This window comes from Molothrus aeneus, chromosome 11, assembly GCF_037042795.1.
Source record: "Molothrus aeneus isolate 106 chromosome 11, BPBGC_Maene_1.0, whole genome shotgun sequence".
Classification (NCBI taxonomy): Eukaryota; Metazoa; Chordata; class Aves; order Passeriformes; family Icteridae; genus Molothrus; species Molothrus aeneus.
In genome coordinates, this window is record NC_089656.1 from 1,631,371 (window position 1) to 1,649,414 (window position 18,044).

Genomic DNA, 18,044 nt, shown 5'->3' on the forward strand with positions numbered 1-18,044 from the left:
CCCCAAAAAACCACCTGTGTTTTTCTTTATAAAAAGAAGTAAAAATCAAAGAGTGCAAACCAGTTAAGAAATCAATTAATTCTAGGATGTTTTTAGAAACATTTGAAAAGAATAACAAACAGTCGCATGCACCCTGTATTTTCACTATACCTCAGCTCAGCCAGAGCAGGGCTGGGGGTCTCATGAACACAAATAAAATAAGCTCTCTATAAAAAGCTAGCTGAAAAAACCCTCAGGGCCATTCTGCAATCACTTACAAAAACTCTGGGTTTTAAAATTTTTTTTTGCACTGAATTCAGTGGGACTACCAGTGCACAGTTCTCTTCAGAACTAAGCTATATTGTGATGTCCTGTAGAGCAGAAAGAACTTCCTGAATTCAATGAAGTTGCATTAATGTGGGCAGGATTAGAGCAAAATTTCCATTTCAAACTGGCAAGATCTGCTTAAGAAAGCTACTTTAACTAGATGCACTTCATTTGCTGCCTCCAATAATAAAATAATGAACATCCCCCCTCTGGTATGAAGTGTGTAAAGCCTGGGCAGGAAGGAGCCAATGCCTTGCTATGCCTCAGGCACCTGATGGCCACTCTGGCTGTGCCTGGAAAGGGGAACAAAGGAGCAGAGGGTAGGGCAGCACCTTCCTGGAGCCAGATTGCTGCTCAGGTCTATGGTGCCCACACAGCACAGGAGCACGAGTGGGCAAAGCCAGAGGGGCACTGAGAGCACCCAGGCCTCAGAATGCCCTGACTGCTGCCAGGGAGGCTGCACCCGAGGGCTCTGCATGGCCCTCAGAGCTAGAGCTGCAGGAGGAGTCATTGCCCTGGGAGGGATACAGCTGTTCCCATGCTAAATGGAATGCCTGCAAGCCTCTGAACCTTTTGTTTGGTGGGTACCACCCCAAGGGATCAGGAATGAACATTGATCTGACCCTGGACATCAAAATTCCAACAATCCAGCCTCAATGCTCTGAGATCTCTCCACTACCTGCTCTTACCTTTGCCTTCCATACTTTGTGCTATTTTTGTACCTGAATAGAAAACCCAAAGAGCTGCACCCCTCCTCTGTACTGCTATTCAGTTGTTAGAAAATCACAGAATTACTGAGGCTGGAAGCTCGGAGGTCTTTGGGTCCAGCCTGTTCCAGCCACTGTGACCCAGCCTGGAGCCCAGGTTTGTCCTGGAGCCGCAGGGGCAGCGTGGCTGCAGTGCAGGGACACCCAGCCAGCCTGGCCAGGGCCTCAGCAGAGCCTTCCCATTCCTGCCCAAGGGCTGTCACCCCAATGAGCTGAGGGCCAGCTCAGTGCCCTCCTCCAGACCGTCAGGAAAGGTTAAACAGGGCTGTCCCCAGCATGGATCCCAGGGGATCCCATTCCCACCACCCGGGGCCCAGCCGGCAGCCAGGTGCCATCCCAGCCAAGCTGGGGCTGCAGCTTCTCCAGGAGATGCCACAGGAGAGGGGCTCAAAGGCTCTGCTGAGTGCCAGGGAGACACATCCACAGCCTCTCCCTCAGCCACCAGGAGGGGCACCTGGCTGGGGTAAACGAGGTGGGCCAGGCAAAACCTGCCCCTCCTAAACCCAGACTGGCCGGGGCTGATCCCGGGGTGATCCCGGGGTTGGTGATCCCAGGGTTGGTGATCCCGGGGTGATCCTGGGGTGATCCCAGGGTTGGTGATCCCGGGGTGATCCTGGGGTGATCCCATGGTTGGTGATCCCGGGGTGATCCCGGGGTGATCCCAGGGTTGGTGATCCCAGAGTGATCCTATGGTTAGTGATCCTGTGGTGATCCCAGAGTGATCCCATGGTTGGTGATCCCGGGGTGATCCTGTGGTGATCCCAGGGTGAGCCTGTCCATGCCGTGTGCTCACACTCAGGCTGATCTGCTGGGCCCCAGGGCCAGGCTGACAGCTCTGTCATAAACAAACCTCCCTCGTACACACCCTGGCCCTTTGGTGTTGTTTCAGCCCAATTCATCCCAAGGGGGCATTAAGAGAAACCTCAGGTGCCCTCCCTCAGAGGAACATTGTAATAAACTGTTTATTTCAAATTACAACAACAGAGTTGTCTTTGGGGGGGGAAAAAGTAAAGTTACTTCTAGGAAGCAGCAGTGAAATAGGAAATCAGGAAAACAGCCATATTTTAGCTGAACAGAACTGACACAGTAAAGCTGATGGAAAACCTAAAAACACAAAGGGAATTGATTCACATTCTGTTCCTGATTGGTACCTGATCATTTCAGAGATGTAAGTCCATAGCATTCTACAAAGCATAGTGCAAAAACAACACCTATTATATTTAAATATTAAAAATACCAACTCAGACTTCAGTAGCTGATTTCTGATACAACAGTCACAGGCTTCTATAAACAGTGCTGTCTGTTAGCTGGGTTCAGTATTTGGTCCCGGTTTTCTTCATACTTCTCTACCATTTTCTGCATGTCATGGTCAGCTCCAATAACCTTGGAGAGAAGAGGATGAACACTGGCAATAGCTGACACCATCAAACTTGGTTTCTTTTCAGCAGAACAGAACAGGACTACCAGTGCAGCCAAACTGGGATGCTCCTATGGATTTGCCCAAGCTGCCTTCTGCTGGGAACTTGGCATTCCCTGAAAAGTTCATGGCTGATCCTGCAAGCAATCCCAGTGAACGGCCCCTCAAATTCCACTGCAGAGATGGCAGACCCCCCTTTTGTGCTACACACCAACAGCTATCACATTTGTCTGAGGCTGTCCTTCTCCAAAGGCTATCAGAAAAGCAGATTTATTTACTTTTACCACTAAACAATGCTCCTATTATTTGGAAAGCACAATCCCCCACATGCCTAATTGGTTATAATAAAAATAATACTCACAAGTACTGGGCAGGAAACTTCAAACAGTGCACGTTTAATGAGCCACTCTTCATAGAGCTCATGAATAGCTTCTAAATATTCCTAGAAAAGAGGCACTGGAATAATACAAATGCCCAGGGATGACACACACATTGCAATCTCTATGCATTGGGAAGTAGTTAAGAGACACATATGAAAGCCTGCAAGACATATCTTCCACTAACAAAAAATAAAAAGCATCAGAAGGTTTTTGAGAAAAATTAATTCCCAGTACAAAGTTTAACTCCAGGAAGACCTCAAAGACACAGCTTACAGGAGCACAGGGCTCTCAGCTCCTTTTAAGATCAAGCAACCATGATTCTCTCCCACAGGTAAAACGTGGTTCAAGATTTTACAGAAAAAATATACAACACAGTAAGGACAAAAAGGGCAAGGCTGCAAAGAATATGTATGGGAGGCACTTTCTGTGTCAGTACATTTCCCTAGAATTCCCAGTTCACTTTCTGATAACTCAATTTCCTCTAAAAGCTCTCCTGCCTGTCATGAACTGGTTTTTTTCTTCATGGAGACCACTTCACATTGCTCATTCATAACTGCTCCCCTCTTCTTCAGCAGAGCTGCAAAATAACACAAGGGCTCTTCAAATCCACTACAGGAGGATTTATTCTCAAAATTTCACATGGCCCAAGATTTAGCTCTTTGCACAGATCTTCAACTGACGATTGCTTCTCCTGAGCCACCCACTCCGGGCTGCAGAGGAAGCGGCAGAGGAAGCGGCAGAGGGAAGCGGCAGAGGGAAGCGGCAGAGGGAAGCGGCAGAGGAAGCGGCAGAGGAAGCGGCAGAGGAAGCGGCAGAGGGAAGCGGCAGAGGGAAGCGGCAGAGGGAGCTGCAGAGGGAGCGGCAGAGGGAGCGGCAGAGGGAGCGGCAGAGGGAGCGGCAGAGGGAGCGGCAGAGGGAGCGGCAGAGGGAGCTGCAGAGGGAGCTGCAGAGGGAGCGGCAGAGGGAGCGGCAGAGGGAGCGGCAGAGGGAGCGGCAGAGGGAGCGGCAGAGGGAGCGGCAGAGGGAGCGGCAGAGGGAGCGGCAGAGGGAGCGGCAGAGGGAGCTGCATTCATGTCTGGTCAGGCTCCTTTAGAGGCCTCATGGCACGAGCGGCCATGCTGTGAACTGGCACAGAGATCACTGCTCCATCAGCACAGCTTGTTTTAAAGCAGATTCCCAAGCTCACAGTTTTCAAGGAGCTGCTTCCTTTCAGCCACTGCACAGACACTTTTCATGCACAAACATCCTGGAGGGAGCAGACAGCAAAGTGCCCACAGAAACCTCAGCACCTGCAAGGCCAGGCAGCCATGCTACACCTGGGTGCTTTTGTGCCATTTCATGGTACCAAGGCAATTGACTTTTACATCCTAGAGAAGATTAGCAGTTGATTAATGCTGCACCTGAAGCCAGCTACAGCAGAACACCTGGGAGAGTCAGCATGCATGACAGATCATTTATAAAAAATAAATCTAAATTCAGTACTCAGGGTTTAATTTGCAGTGGAAACAGCTGCACCACATTCTGGATACAATTTTAGTACTTGAATTGGAATTGTTCTGTTTTCAAAGCTCCTTGTAAGCACATGTATCAGAGGAACTCCTTACCAGAGGAATGACTTTTTCCTCTTCCCTGCATCGTGTCTTTAGCCTCTCATAACAAACTTCAGGAGATGTCTGCAAATAAACTGCAGGAAAAAAATGTTAAGAGTTATGTTCAAGGATCAGCTTTAAAAGCAAATAAGAAACTCACTTCACAAACTATAGAAGGGAAGGATCCTGGCTGGGGTACCACCACTGGACCTCCCCTTTGGCATTACCCAACCCATGAACCACCCACAAACCCAAGCTGTCTGATGGTGGCCACTTTTATGCTGAATAATCTGATTATTTATGACCCAAGAAACAAGAATTTTTTTCTTCTCCCAGAAAGGAAACCCACCCACAAACACAGCCCTCCAGACCCATCAAGATGTTACCTATCAAATCAACTGAAACATCAGTGTTGTTCTGGATCCAGTCATACCATTCACTTAGGACAGCATAATCCACCTCTGGCATTTTCCCACTGAACAAACACAAGAGGCATCTGAGCAGCATGCAGAGATAACTCCAAACTCTCATTTTGCTCACCTGACCACAATCCCTCCCCACTGACTCCAACATTTGTGAAAAGAAGCCCATGCAAATTGAAGGCCACATAAACCATTGTTTATAAATCAGAAAGACCAAATCTTTTCCTTTTTTTTTTAAGTACTCAATGGTATTTATTGCTCAGGTTCTCTGTATCAAATCTGTCCCAGGGCATGTCACCAGAAGGGCTGGATTTACTGAGCAGCACCAACAATTCCTTACAGAAGCCACAGTAAAAGGCAGCAAAAATATAATGTCCATGTGTCAATAAATTTACTCCCACTGTAAGAAATATTTGTGGAAAGAGTAGTGAAATACTCAATATGCTTAACTCTGAACTCAGAGCACAGAATGTTGGAGACAAATGTCCCAAAGTTATCTCAGCAACAACAATAAAGTATCAGACAACTCAAGCAAAAGGGAGTTACTGAGGACATGTTAAGAATCACATACTATGTTTTTATTAGTGTATCAATTTTCACTTATTACCAGATTCCTGAGTGTCAAATATTACTAATTTTACAGTATCCTCTCTGCAAAACTGGTGACAATAACACATACTCCATACTCTTTCCTAAACACTTCTGCAATAGAAAAAACTTTAGGAAGATGGAGTTGAGAGGCTCCTGTGCTCTCCAGCTGAATGATTAGGACCAGTTAGGCCATTTTAAATAGGACTGAAGAAAAAAATACTCCACAGATTTCTAAACCAGTCTCCTGGTAACTTGCTTTGATCACTTGCAAAAGTGAACAAAAGTAATACAGATATTTCCCTAAGTATGGAAAAAAAGCAAAATCCCTGTTTGTGGCAGGTCCCCTCTTGATCTGCCATCCAGAAATGGGGTAACACTGCTCACTGCTGCTCTTCTTGATAATCACAGCAGTTCTGGGTAGCAGGGATCTACATCAGCCAAAGTCTTATTGTGCTGCTTCTCTCCAGGATAGATGGGGAAATAGGAAGGCTGAAAGGAACTGGAAATAAGAAAAAGCTCCACTGTTCTTACCCTAAAGGACAAATACATCCAAGTCAATTCTGCACTGACCTGCCCTACAGACAGCACATCTCTGCTTTCCCTGGGTAACCCTGGGAGGACTCTGGCTCAAGATCCATAAAGATACAGGTATATAAAAGGCACAAAATGGTGTTTACACTTCCAAAGTTTGCTGGCATTTGGCTCCTACCAAGTCAGGTTTTTACTGCCTAAATCCAACATGAACAGAGTGAGTTTCTGTCCTGAGCAGTGATGGACTCAGAGGGACAGTGAACTGCAGTGCTCACCTACAGCACACCCTGCACACTCATGTGCACACACTTAACACTCACCTCACACAGCCAGACTGACTCCATTTTTTAATGTGTTTTTAATTTCATACATTCCTCAATTATTCCTTCTTTTATTTATAATCCTTTTACACATTATTTTCTTTTGAATTGCTGTTGGTTCTATCAGCTGCCTTCTAGCTTGTTGTAACAAAACAAAGCAAATGCCTTTTTTCAACATTTAAAAAGTGCAAAACATCTTAGATGCCCTTAAAATTGTTATTATTAACTCACAGTGTTGCCACAAACAGATTTAGCCTCAGAGCAACTAAGTCTTTAGGAAAAAAGCACTTTGTCTACAATGAAAAAAGAAGCCAGTAACTAAAAATGAGGATATTGCAGGCTGCTTGCACTGTGTGTGGACTGGGTGAGTAAGAACTTCCAGAGGCTTTCCCATGGCAGAGAGGTGCTCGTGCAGCATGGATGACACCTTGTGGCACAAACTGGGGTTTGTTACTGTTCCAGTCCCTCAAGGCCACTGAAAAACCCACTAAAACCCATCTGTCACATACACTCCTGGACAGAAATTCAGCACTCCAAACAAACAAACAAACCCTGATTCCTGCCTATTTGGGACAGGTGAGTTACACCCAGGGCAGTTAGGTGTAACTGTTACAATTGTTCTTTCTTTACTCACAGCCTACCAAGGCTTGCAGTCTATTTTGATCCTGTCAATCCTGATTCTGAGCAAGAGCACAGGACTTGAGAGCCCTGGATGCCAGGCTGGCTAACACTGCCCAGTTCTCTACCTCCCACAGTCTTATTCTTTCTATCTTTGTGGTTTTTTATCTGTCCAGCATGTGTTTGATTCAAGCAAGATTTGGGTACTCAGCTGGAGAGCCAGTAACTTCAATAGATGGTGTCTAAATAATACTGAGTGCTCAATACTCAGGAGCACTGCTGAAAAAGGTTTTGCAGAGTCCTACAGGAAGTGGGCAGCACAGCCCATACCAAACACACTCCAACACAGAACTGGCAGATTCCACAGGCCCCTAAAATGCACATTACCAAAGGAATGATCATTTGATTAGATCTATATTTAAAATAATGAATCCAATAAAGTAAAGCAGAAAACCACATGCCACACCTTCGATAGAGGTTTTCCACAAAAATGTGTTTTGCGCTGTGAATCGACCGCTCCATCATCCTTATGGGGGAAATCTGCAACACAGAACCCGACTCTGTACATTTTCATGCTTCTTTCTTTTCACACTCATATGGCACATATGAAATACAATTTTCACATCTTGTGAGAAGCAAACTTACCAGGAGGGTGGGAAGCACAAAGCAAACAAGGCTCCTGATCTTACTCTGATTTGTTATTCAGACACCAGTTCAAGGCCAAGTGCTCAGCATTCAGCTGAGCAGGGGAAGGTAACTCAGAGTACAAAAAAGCAGCAGTGCATTTGGGATCTGCAGGACAATGGGAACTACTGCTCCATGCCATGCATTGCTGGTCACAGCACACAGCTGACATCAGACACATTCAAGAAAGGAAACAGGACTTTTAAAAGGAGTGACTGCAGCTGACAGAGCCCTGGCCTCAGCCAGCCCTGCACGTGTTCCACCAGCACTTCATGCTGGAGCAGGGAGATTCTCTGACACTCCTGGGCCTGGCAGAGCTACTTCTCACCCAGGTTTCTGCACATTAACAAAGGAAAAATGGCTCCAGCAAGGCTCAAATGACAAAAAAGCTCAGAGGGAAATCCTCAGGAATTCTTGAATGAACAACTCCAACAGAACAGGATTTCTATTGTCTTGGAAAAACATCTCTTCCAAAAACCTAATGATTATATGTGCCACTTTCATATTTGTCACTGCCAACAGTTTGGCCTGACACAAACTCAGAAAACAGAACATAAGAACAATCAGTAAAATAGAAGCACGGCATCTAAGACCAGGTCTTGTAATCAGGGAATGGAAGACAGCATGGAATGTAACAAAAGGTATTTGAAGGAAAAAAGAATGAAGAAATCTTGATAAAAAGGTAGGATGTGAAATTTAATATTAAAAAGAAGAAAAAATTACAAGAAAGAAAGGATGTCAACCACCTGAAAAAGGAACAGAAAATGGTAGTGGAAGTATTTTGCATAAACAGAAGAAGCAATGGTTAAATTTGTACTAGACAGCAGGAAGCAGTACTATGAATTCTAACCAGGGATTACTTGGTGTTTGCCAAAGATATCAAATAATGAAATTCCAGACAAGTCACTGACATGAAATGAGGAAGAGATTTGTGCAAGCCTAGCCCTGGAGGGTGTGCCCAAAGAGCAGCATCACTTTGGGGAAGTTGTGAGCAGGCAGGAGGCAGAGGTTTTACCCCCAGAGCAATGCTGAGTATATCAATGTGCACCACAGAAATTCCTGCTCACTGCAGGAACAAAGAGTGAATGCACACAGCATCCTAATTATTGAATACAATGTTAAAGGGATTTAGCACTCATAACCACATCTAATTACTCGTAAAATTAAAAGAAGTTTCCTTACCATGGGCCTGGTGTGCTGCTCCAGCATGGTCAGCTGGACATAGGTCTGCAGAGTTATCCCCCACCTTGATGCATCCTGGTACATTAAGCCCTGGGGTCAGAGATAGCAGCAGGACAGATGGACATTTGTAAGGACAAACAGCACAAGAGGAAGTTGGGTATTTAGGAAACTTTTCCCTACAACAGCATGGCTCTAAGAAGTGTGCTAAAAGAGCTGACATCAGGTTTGACCAAGATGATCATTTGGTCTCCACAATGGAGATGCAGAATTACAGCCCTGTCCCTGCAGACACCGAGTGGGAGGCTGGCTGAACGCAGCAGGAATTAGTTACTCTGCACATGGAACAGTCAGAGCCAAGTAATGAAAAAAACCCACCTACTACATTATTTTTGTGCCCTGACAGACCCTCAGTGCATCCAGAAATCCTACAGGGTTCTAAGTATGGTCTGGGCCTCAGAACAGGTGTCCTTTAACACAGGCTATTCTTCCCAAAGGACCCTCACAGCAGCTCTCAGGTAGCTGTTCCACTTTCTGATTGCTGCAATTCCACACTCACATAGAACTTAAAAGCAACCATCTATCCTGCAGAGCAGAGAAAGGATCTCACTCAAAATAAAACATCATTCAGTGTCTTTTGGCTGAGGTGACAAGTTTTAAGACAGCAGCAAAGCTTCATCCCACAGGTCTGACCTTCTGCTTTGCTCCCTGCCAAGATCAGACTTTACCATTGCTCCAAGGCTGCTGTGGTGTCATGCACCTCATGCCCCACCCCTTTACTAACAATCAGAAAGGCATCAGCAACTCCTAGGAGGGACAATTTACTGTTGCAGAGGGCCTGTGCTAACACTGATGGTATTTAACACATGTCAGGGCAAGTATGGCTTGGGGTGTGTCTACACTGCAGAGCACAGAGCCTGCCTCAGGCACAGTGGGGTTTCTGCAGAGGGGCTGAGCCCCAAGCACAGGGCTGGCAGCAGGGACCCCTTCCAGCATCCCAGCAAGGCCAGTGTGCAGCTGCAGCTGGGACCCAGGGACATCCTGGGGGAGCAGCTCCAAGAATCCTCAGCCACCCAAAGGACAATGGAAGCCCTCAACTCCTCACTGAGGGGAATTTTCCTCACCTGCAGCAGCCACAGGATCACAGATTCATGCAGGGTTAAAGAGTTGGAAGGACCTTAAATCCCATCCAGTGCCACTCCTGCCATGGCAGGGACACCTCCCACTGTCCCAGGCTGCTCCAGCCCCAGTGTCCAGCCTGGCCTTGGGCACTGCCAGGGATCCAGGGGCAGCTGCTCTGGGCACCTGTGCCAGGGCCTGCCCACCCTGCCAGGGAACAATTCCTAATTCCCAAGATCCCATCCAGCCCTGGCACTGGCAGCCATTCCCTGGCTCCTGTCACTGCAGTTCCTGAGGAATTGTCCCTCTCTGGGTTCCTGCAGCCCCTCAGAGCCTGGAAGGAGCTGTGAGCTCTCCACACAAACTTCTCCTGTCCAGGCTGAGCAGCCCCAGCTCTCCCAGCCTGGCTCCACAGGGGAGCTGCTCCAGTCCCCTCAGCACCTCCATGGCCTCCTCTGGACTCTCTCCAACAGTTCCATGTCCTTTCTATGCTGGGGGCTCCAGAACTGTTCACAGATCTCCAGTCAAACAACATTACCTGACAGATCCACCCCTCACCTCACCTCCTTCCCTGCTTTGAAACAGGCACAACAAAACAAGCACATTTAGAAACAACTGCCACACTCAGGGCTTACCCTCCTGGGAATTGCTTTAACTCACCCCACTGGACACCCAGTCCTTGCCAAAACCACATTTTATATGCAGAGTTTCTATTACATGCATGTCTTAACCACAGTAGAAGCTCTTTTGCTGTGTGAGATTTGGATTACACCTTTTGTAGCAGTTTTGCTGGCTGATAAAAAGCCATCACACATGTCTTGCTAAAAGAACAGTCACTGTAACTGCAGGAATAATTTCTCCACTTACCAGGATATTATGGCCTCGAACATTCCTCCACTTGGTCAAGGGTTCCTTCAAAACCTGGTTTAAAAGAATTACTCCATGTTAAATACATCTTAGATTCAAAATACTTAATGTGACCCTAAAAGTGTACAACTATTCTTCAGGAATACTTGTGCAGTAAATCAGAGCATTCAGGTCTTGTTTGGAAAGCTCATGGGACTTAAAAAACCAGCACTTTTGTAACACAAAAGGTAATAATGAACACTGCTAAAAATAGAGACATGTCAATATCCAATGTCTTCTTAGCATTTTTAAACACCTCATAAGCCTGGAGAGAATTTTTTTTTAGTCAAAATCGGTGCCATGTAAGGGAAAGATCAGCTTAGCAGAGTACTTAGCATTTAAATGACAAGTCCATCCCCTCACAAATTAACTTCTCAGAAAGTAACACTTGTCAGCAAAGGAAGAGGATCAGACTGCTACCACATTCATTTTCATTTTATTTTTGTGTTCTAACAAACAAAATGTATTCAAATCTTTTACAAAATTAATCAGAAAAGCTTCTACCCAGAATAGGTAAAATCACAAGAGACCTGCCTGGTTCAAGCAGGGTCTAAATCTACAATAATACTGTAGAGTCAGGCCTAAGAGAATCTCATCAGCCTAGGAACCTAAGTAGCTACTTTAAAATGCTGCACTGTATGCAAATTAAAGTCTGTTATCCTTTGGATTAATAGTTAATTACTTCATAAGGATAATTCCTGTTAAATCACCAAATAACATCTGGCAACCCAGCATTTCTATGAGGACTCCTAAAACTTATTGCCAAATGTGTTGCCAGCTCTGTTGGGGAAAGCATTAATATCTGTTGTACAAGAACAATTGTTCACTAAGGTTTGACCTTGATTTTGTTTAAAATGCAAGAAGCCTGCCCTTCCCCTAACCTGCTTCTAAGCAACATGAAATCAAATACCAGATCAGTCTAAGACATCTCCTGAAACAGTTCTAACAGATTTTCCTTTTATTAAAAAAGCCATCTATTTACTGGGATCTCTGTTACATAGCACAGGTATTTTTACATAATAATTCTTTACTTTGCTTTTACCAGACCCATCCAAGATTTCAGTGACATGAAAGGGCAAACCAGCAAGTCCAAACATGCCCATGCTCTGTGGGTTGCTGTTATTTAATGAAGGCATAAACACTGATTCACAGGTTTTTCTGGTATTTTGGCATCCAGTACATACCACATGTGATCTACATTTCTCTGCTGCAATTTGACTGTAAAAAGTTGGGGTGGTGCCCCAGCAAGCCCCTGGCTCAGTCCCTGCTGCTCCCTCCTCTCGCACCCAAGGACACATTGGATCTAAGACAAGCAGCTGCTCAGTGAGGAAATAAGGACAAAGAAAGGTGCATCCAGTACCTCAATGCTGGTAGTCTGTGCAAAATAATCCAGGCATGTTGTTTTTCCACTGGCAATGTTGCCCTCGATGCAGATCTGGTGAAAAGCAGAGTCACTTTGAGCCCCACACTGTGGCAGAGCAGTGACAGTGTGTCAGGAATGCCCCCTGCCCATTCCAACATGCCAGCTCCCCACGCTGGGAACAGATTATTTCATGGGATCCCTTTGGATGCTGTGACTCCCCCAGAACATCACTTTTTCCCTCCCTGCTACCCCCACAGCCAGCCCCTGTCCTGCTTCCAGCGTTCTTCCCCTTCCCAGGACCCCAGGGATTCCAGAGGGTCACCTGCTGCTCCCCACTCTGCCACAACCCACCTCAGAGACCTGACTCCCAACTTCAAGTAAGTGCCAGCTGGAATAATAACCTCAGCATCCATTACATAGATAGCTTAAACCTTAAGAGGGATCACATTTTTATTTTCACAAACCTAAACAACTCAAATAGACTCAGAGAATTTTTTTTCAACTGTCTTAAAATAATTTATAGCCATGGGGGGTTATATAAGGCAATGGCAAGGCTGCACATGCAAGAGTGAACCCACCCTGCCACCTGTCCTGACACAAGCCCTCACAATTTTTGCACAGATCTCCCACAATTTTACGACAATTTTCAGAACTAGACCAGCATAGCCTTGCACAGAGTATGAGCCAACGACAGACACACCACACAGTGACACAGCTATGGCTACGGCTGCCATTACACACGCACTCAAATTATAATGGATTACAGTGAAGGAGGCGGCACTTTTTACTTTGTTTTCTGAACAAAATGCAAATACTTACAATTCTCTTTCTAGCATCTTTTTTTATCAGATGCTTATCTAGAATGGAAATAAACAACAGTTAAATCAAAGCAATTTTCATAACTTTGTTAGATTGCGTCTCTTAATGTGAGACCCTCCAGGCCAGTTTTCAGTAATTATTGGGTCATGTAACAGACGCATTGTGGCACCGACTGACACAGATTTAGCTAAAGTTCTCCTCTGTCCCTGACACTGCCAAGAGTCCGACGGTGACTGCTCACACTTTCACCAGATTTTTGCTGCATCTGCTGCTCCTCAGTCGGTCTGCACGGGGGAAAAATAAATTTTGGAAAGAGCAGCTGGAGCAGCACCCACTGGCCTCACAGGCCCGGCGGGGTAAGGGCGAGGATTACAGAGCAGCTCCAAAACAAGCACCTTACACCTCAAAACAGCGGTAAAAACCTGTCCAAGCCAAGCTGAGCTTACAAGAGCCTTCACCCAGGCAAGCAGGGCAGGAAGGCAAGGACGGGCTGGGCGCTCAGAGCTCCAGTCTGACCCCGCTCCTGCTGCCCCAAAGCCGCCCCAGAGTCCGACCTCTCTCCTGCTCCCCCGGAGCCGCTCCCGGGTCTGACCCCGCTCCCGCTCCCCCGGAGCCGCTCCAGTGCATCCCGAGAGCTCGCACAGAGCCGAAGCCGGGCCCAGGGGCGGCCGCCCGGCCCAGCCCGACCCCGCGGTTCCACCCCGCACTTACGGTCGGCAGCGGCGCGGGGCCCGCCCGCTGAGGGGCCGGGGACGGCAGTGCCCGCGCCCCGCCGGCCCCACGCCCAGGCCACGCCCCGCCGCCACATTGCCCATCCCCACTGCCGCCCGGACCGGACCGCGCCGCACCAGCTCCGGCCCGCCCCGGCCCGGCCCTTCCGCCGCCGAGCCATCACTTCCTCCTCCCCGGCGCTTTGAGGCGGGGCTGCTTCAGCGCCGGCGATGGCCCCGGCATCACCTGTGGAATCGGCCCCGGGATCTCCCCGGCTCCCGCCGTCCCGGAGTCCCGGTCCCGCCGCGCGCCGCCCGGCCGCCACAGGGCGGGTGCAGGTGGACCGGGCCTTCCCCCGCTCGCCGCGGGGCGCGCTGAAGATCGCCCGCACGGTACGGCCGGGGGCGGCCCGGGGCCCACGGGCAAGGCCCGGGCCGGCGCTGACCCCGTCCCCTCCTGTCCCGCAGCTGGTGGCGCTGGCCGCCTTCATCTGCTTCGCGGCCTCGGGTGCGCACGGGGCCTACACGGCGCTGGCCGGCATGGAGACGGTGATCACCGTCCTGTTCCTGCTGCTCTACCTGCTAAGGCTCGACGTGCAGATGCGGTTCATCTTCTGGCCGCTGGCTGTGAGTACCCGTGGGCTGTGAGTACTGATGGCTGTGAGTACCCGTGTCCCCGGCCGTGAGTATTGATGGACGCTGGGTACCAATGTCCCCTGGCCGTGAGTACCAATGTCTCATAGCTATGGGTTCTACTGTCCGCTGGCTGTGGGTATGGCTGTCCCCAGTGTCCCCTGGCTGTGGGTTCTGTGCCCTGGCTGAGGGTAGCAATGTCCCATGGCTGCGGGTATGGCTGCCCCCAATGTCCCCTTGCTGTGGGTATGGCTGTCCCCAGTATCCCCTGGCTGTGGGTATGGCTGTCCACTGGCTGTGGGTATGGCTGTCCCCAGTATCCCCTGGCTGTGGGTATGGCTGTCCACTGGCTGTGGGTATGGCTGTCCCCAGTATCCCCTGGCTGTGGGTATGGCTGTCCCCTGGCTGTGGGTATGGCTGTCCCCAGTGTCCCCTGGCTGTGGGTATGGCTGTCCCCAATGTCCCCTGGCTGTGGGTACCAATGTCCCCTGGCTGTGGGTATGGCTGTCCCCTGGCTGTGGGTATGGCTGTCCCCAGTGTCCCCTGGCTGTGGGTATGGCTGTCCCCAATGTCCCCTGGCTGTGGGTACCAATGTCCCCTGGCTGTGTGTATGGCTGTCCCCTGGCTGTGGGTATGGCTGTCCCCAGTGTCCCCTGGCTGTGGGTATGGCTGTCCACTGGCTGTGGGTATGGCTGTCCCCAGTATCCCCTGGCTGTGGGTATGGCTGTCCCCTGGCTGTGGGTATGGCTGTCCCCTGGCTGTGTGTATGGCTGTCCCCTGGCTGTGGGTATGGCTGTCCCCAATGTCCCCTGGCTGCTGTGGCCGCTGGCTGTGAGCACCAGCAGGCCTGTGACCTGGAGGGATCACCTGTCCCAAAGGAGGTGTTCAGTGGCCCAGTGATTGTTTCTGTACAGGTAAGGCAAGCCCCAGTGTTCTGTGGAGGCTGAGGCAGGTTCTCCTAACAGAGTGTTCTGTTCCATCAGTTCCTGGGCAGCTGCTGGATCCGATAACAGCCCCTCCTGGCACAGGCACTGTTTGCCTCATTGTGTAACACCTTCACATCACAAATTAGTCACACACTTTCACTCAAATACTAACAAGATCTCCTCTTACCTCCCTTTTGTACGTGTATTTGCTGCCTCAGTCTCTCAGGTGTAGCCAAGTTGCAAAAATTTGATGCAAAAACAACAGAAGACAGGTAAAACAAGGAACTTTTACTGTAAACACTCTTTTTGTGATCAAACCACTGGGTGTCAGTGTCCTCTCACACAGATATTGCTGTAACTGTCTCCACGGCAGTCCAGCTGCTTTGAACCATCCCTTCTGTGCTGGGAGCTCTCCACACTCTCCTTCAGGCCTGTATTTCAGAATAAATATTTTGCTTCCACTGGCTGTTTCAGGATATTTTCAACTCGGTGATTGCAGCGTTGTTCCTCCTCGTTGTGGCCTTGTTTGCAATAATAATCAAGACCAACAAGGGAACATTGGCTGGAGGAGTAAGTAGGAGCATTGTTAATGAATTTCAGTTCTTAGAGTGCAGTGATTTGAACCTCTTAGTACACTCACATTGTGGTAGGACCATGCAAACAACTGTCTTGGAAGAACACTCAGCAGTAGCAAACAAGTTACATCCAGTGTATCTCATTAAAAGAAAATAATCTTCACATCACTAGTAATCTAAAGATGTTACAAGACTTAGGAATTCCTGCAGAGAAGTACTGAAACACTGAAAATTTTTAGAGTTTTTAAGTAACCTACGATTGCTACCATAGCTTGAAATCCTAGGTGGGAGAATCCCTAGCTCTTTTAGGACTACCCAGTCTTGAGAAAAAATGCCAACTGTCCTAAAAAGAGTTGAAACTTTTTAACAGACACGCTGGTACCTCCCTCCTGGCATGTACATTATTTTTTCTGACACAAACTGAGGAATTATGTCAGTTAAAAAGGGGTTTTGTTCTTACTATGATTGTAAGAATTTTGTGTTCTTAAGATGAAATCAGTTTAATAGTTTAACTGGTATTTTTAATTCAAATGGCAATTAATGTAATTAACCTTAAAAAACAATAAGGATGGAAAGAAAACCCTTCAGTTTTGAAAGTCTCTAGAAGTACAAGATAAGCTGAAATGTGACAAGCAACCAAAAGAAACCTAAAAGCTGCCACGGAGCTCTTTCAAACTCAGCTTAGATGGTGAGGGGGAAAGCTGATGGCTTCACTGGCAATGGCATCCTAAGCAAAAAGGAGACTTTCTGTAAGAGTGACTGTGCTGGAATAGAATTTATATTCTCAGTTGTGGAGTTCACAGAAATTAAAGGTGGGAGCAGGAGACTGAGCAGGTAGCTGGGAACACAGGTTTAGGTAGAACATGTGACATCTTCAGTGCTGGAAGGGACAGAATCACCCCCAGCCTGTTCTCCTGAGGCACAAAGTGCCTTGACCTGTGCCCTCCCAAGAGCTTTCCTGAAAATAACTCCCCTGATCAGATAATGCAGTGCTTGCATAAAAACCCCCAGTGTGCATGTGGGATGGGGCTGAAGGGCAGGAGCTGAGTGAGTTAACTCAGTGGCTTTTCTGCAAACACATTTCTCCAGTTACCTTCCTGAGGTTGTCTATTTTTTAAATAATTTAGTACATTTTCTTCAATTTGGAATATGTTTCCCATTCAGAGCTCCAGAGAAGAAGAGCATTTTTCTGCTGGGCTTGTTTCTAGGAATACTGACTTTCCCTTGACTTTTCTCAGGGCCAGTCCCATTAATTAAACAGCCCTTAAAGAGACAGAAGGGCTTTCATTTAGGATAAAAATATTGTCTGGCATAGTGCAGCATTAGCTTAGCTTTGAAGGAGAGCACCACACTACCTCCAAGGCCTGACACAAACATCAAACAGAGCAGGCTGTAGACAGCTCTCTGAAAGCCTAATGGGATGTAAATGTGGGTGTTATTAAATTTATCAGCTTTCTCAAATCACACACATTTTCAAGGCCAGAAACAAGTATATGTTTACTGATGAGTCACTACAGTAAAAGTTCGAGACTGAGTGGGGGAACTAATTTTATGGTAATTTTTATAGGTGTTGGGTCTTATATTGCTTGTTCTCTGCATTGTCGACGTGGTTCTTCTTTGCAAGAAGATTAGCCTTGATAGAGGAAGAGGAAGGAGTGCTCCTGCCAAATAAGAATGACATGTTAGTGAAAGAATGAGTTCTCCATTCGGTTTTCCCACTCTCTTTTAAAGAGTTTGTGTTTTCATGTGCTCACTTTTGAATTTCCTGTGCACTGATGTTTCTGCAAGTATCATTCATAAGGTTTTGTACTTTTCCAAATGCAGTTTCAGCATTACAATTTCACCAGTTAAAGCTTCGGGAAAATTGTCGTGTTTTTCTAAACTTGTTTAGAAATGTTTTTACCTGTATGAAAATTATTTTCATGGTTGCGTTCTTTCTCTAATAAAAAGAAAATACAAACGGGCTTAAGTGCATTATTTAATCTTATTTATTTACTAAGTGTAAAAAAGTACATTAGAGTAAATGTACCTTTTAAAGTCAAGTAAAAATGTAATGACCCAGTAACCATCCTTTGGAAAGATTTTCTTCTGCCATGCAAATTTCATGTTAAGCGTTCGCCGAGGCATTTGTATCCTGAAATTTCAGCCTTGAGCGGGGTTTGGGCTGGGTGGCCTCCAGCGGCCCCTTC

The 18,044-nt window shown here is 47.3% G+C and overlaps 2 protein-coding genes across 3 annotated transcripts; one reads left to right on the forward strand and one right to left on the reverse strand.

The window, feature by feature from the left end:
- Window positions 1–2,010: 2,010 nt before the first annotated feature.
- Window positions 2,011–13,859, reverse strand: TK2 (thymidine kinase 2). Of its 2 annotated transcripts, none has more exons than XM_066557255.1 (10): window positions 13,723–13,859; window positions 13,012–13,049; window positions 12,190–12,264; window positions 10,791–10,844; window positions 8,808–8,897; window positions 7,408–7,481; window positions 4,846–4,934; window positions 4,475–4,554; window positions 2,852–2,932; window positions 2,011–2,456 (listed from the first exon to the last, which is right to left on the reverse strand). In XM_066557255.1, exons 1-10 carry the CDS (start codon window positions 13,817–13,819, stop codon window positions 2,358–2,360), a joined length of 777 nt encoding a protein of 258 aa, XP_066413352.1. In that variant the 5' UTR covers window positions 13,820–13,859; the 3' UTR covers window positions 2,011–2,357. The 2 variants fall into 2 exon arrangements, with proteins under 2 accessions (XP_066413352.1, XP_066413353.1); XM_066557256.1 differs by lacking the exon at window positions 13,723–13,859 and adding an exon at window positions 13,566–13,653.
- Window positions 13,822–17,819, forward strand: LOC136561115 (chemokine-like factor). Its single transcript, XM_066557257.1, has 4 exons — window positions 13,822–14,114; window positions 14,190–14,348; window positions 15,755–15,850; window positions 17,423–17,819. Exons 1-4 carry the CDS (start codon window positions 13,953–13,955, stop codon window positions 17,525–17,527), a joined length of 522 nt encoding a protein of 173 aa, XP_066413354.1. The 5' UTR covers window positions 13,822–13,952; the 3' UTR covers window positions 17,528–17,819.
- Window positions 17,820–18,044: the final 225 nt, after the last annotated feature.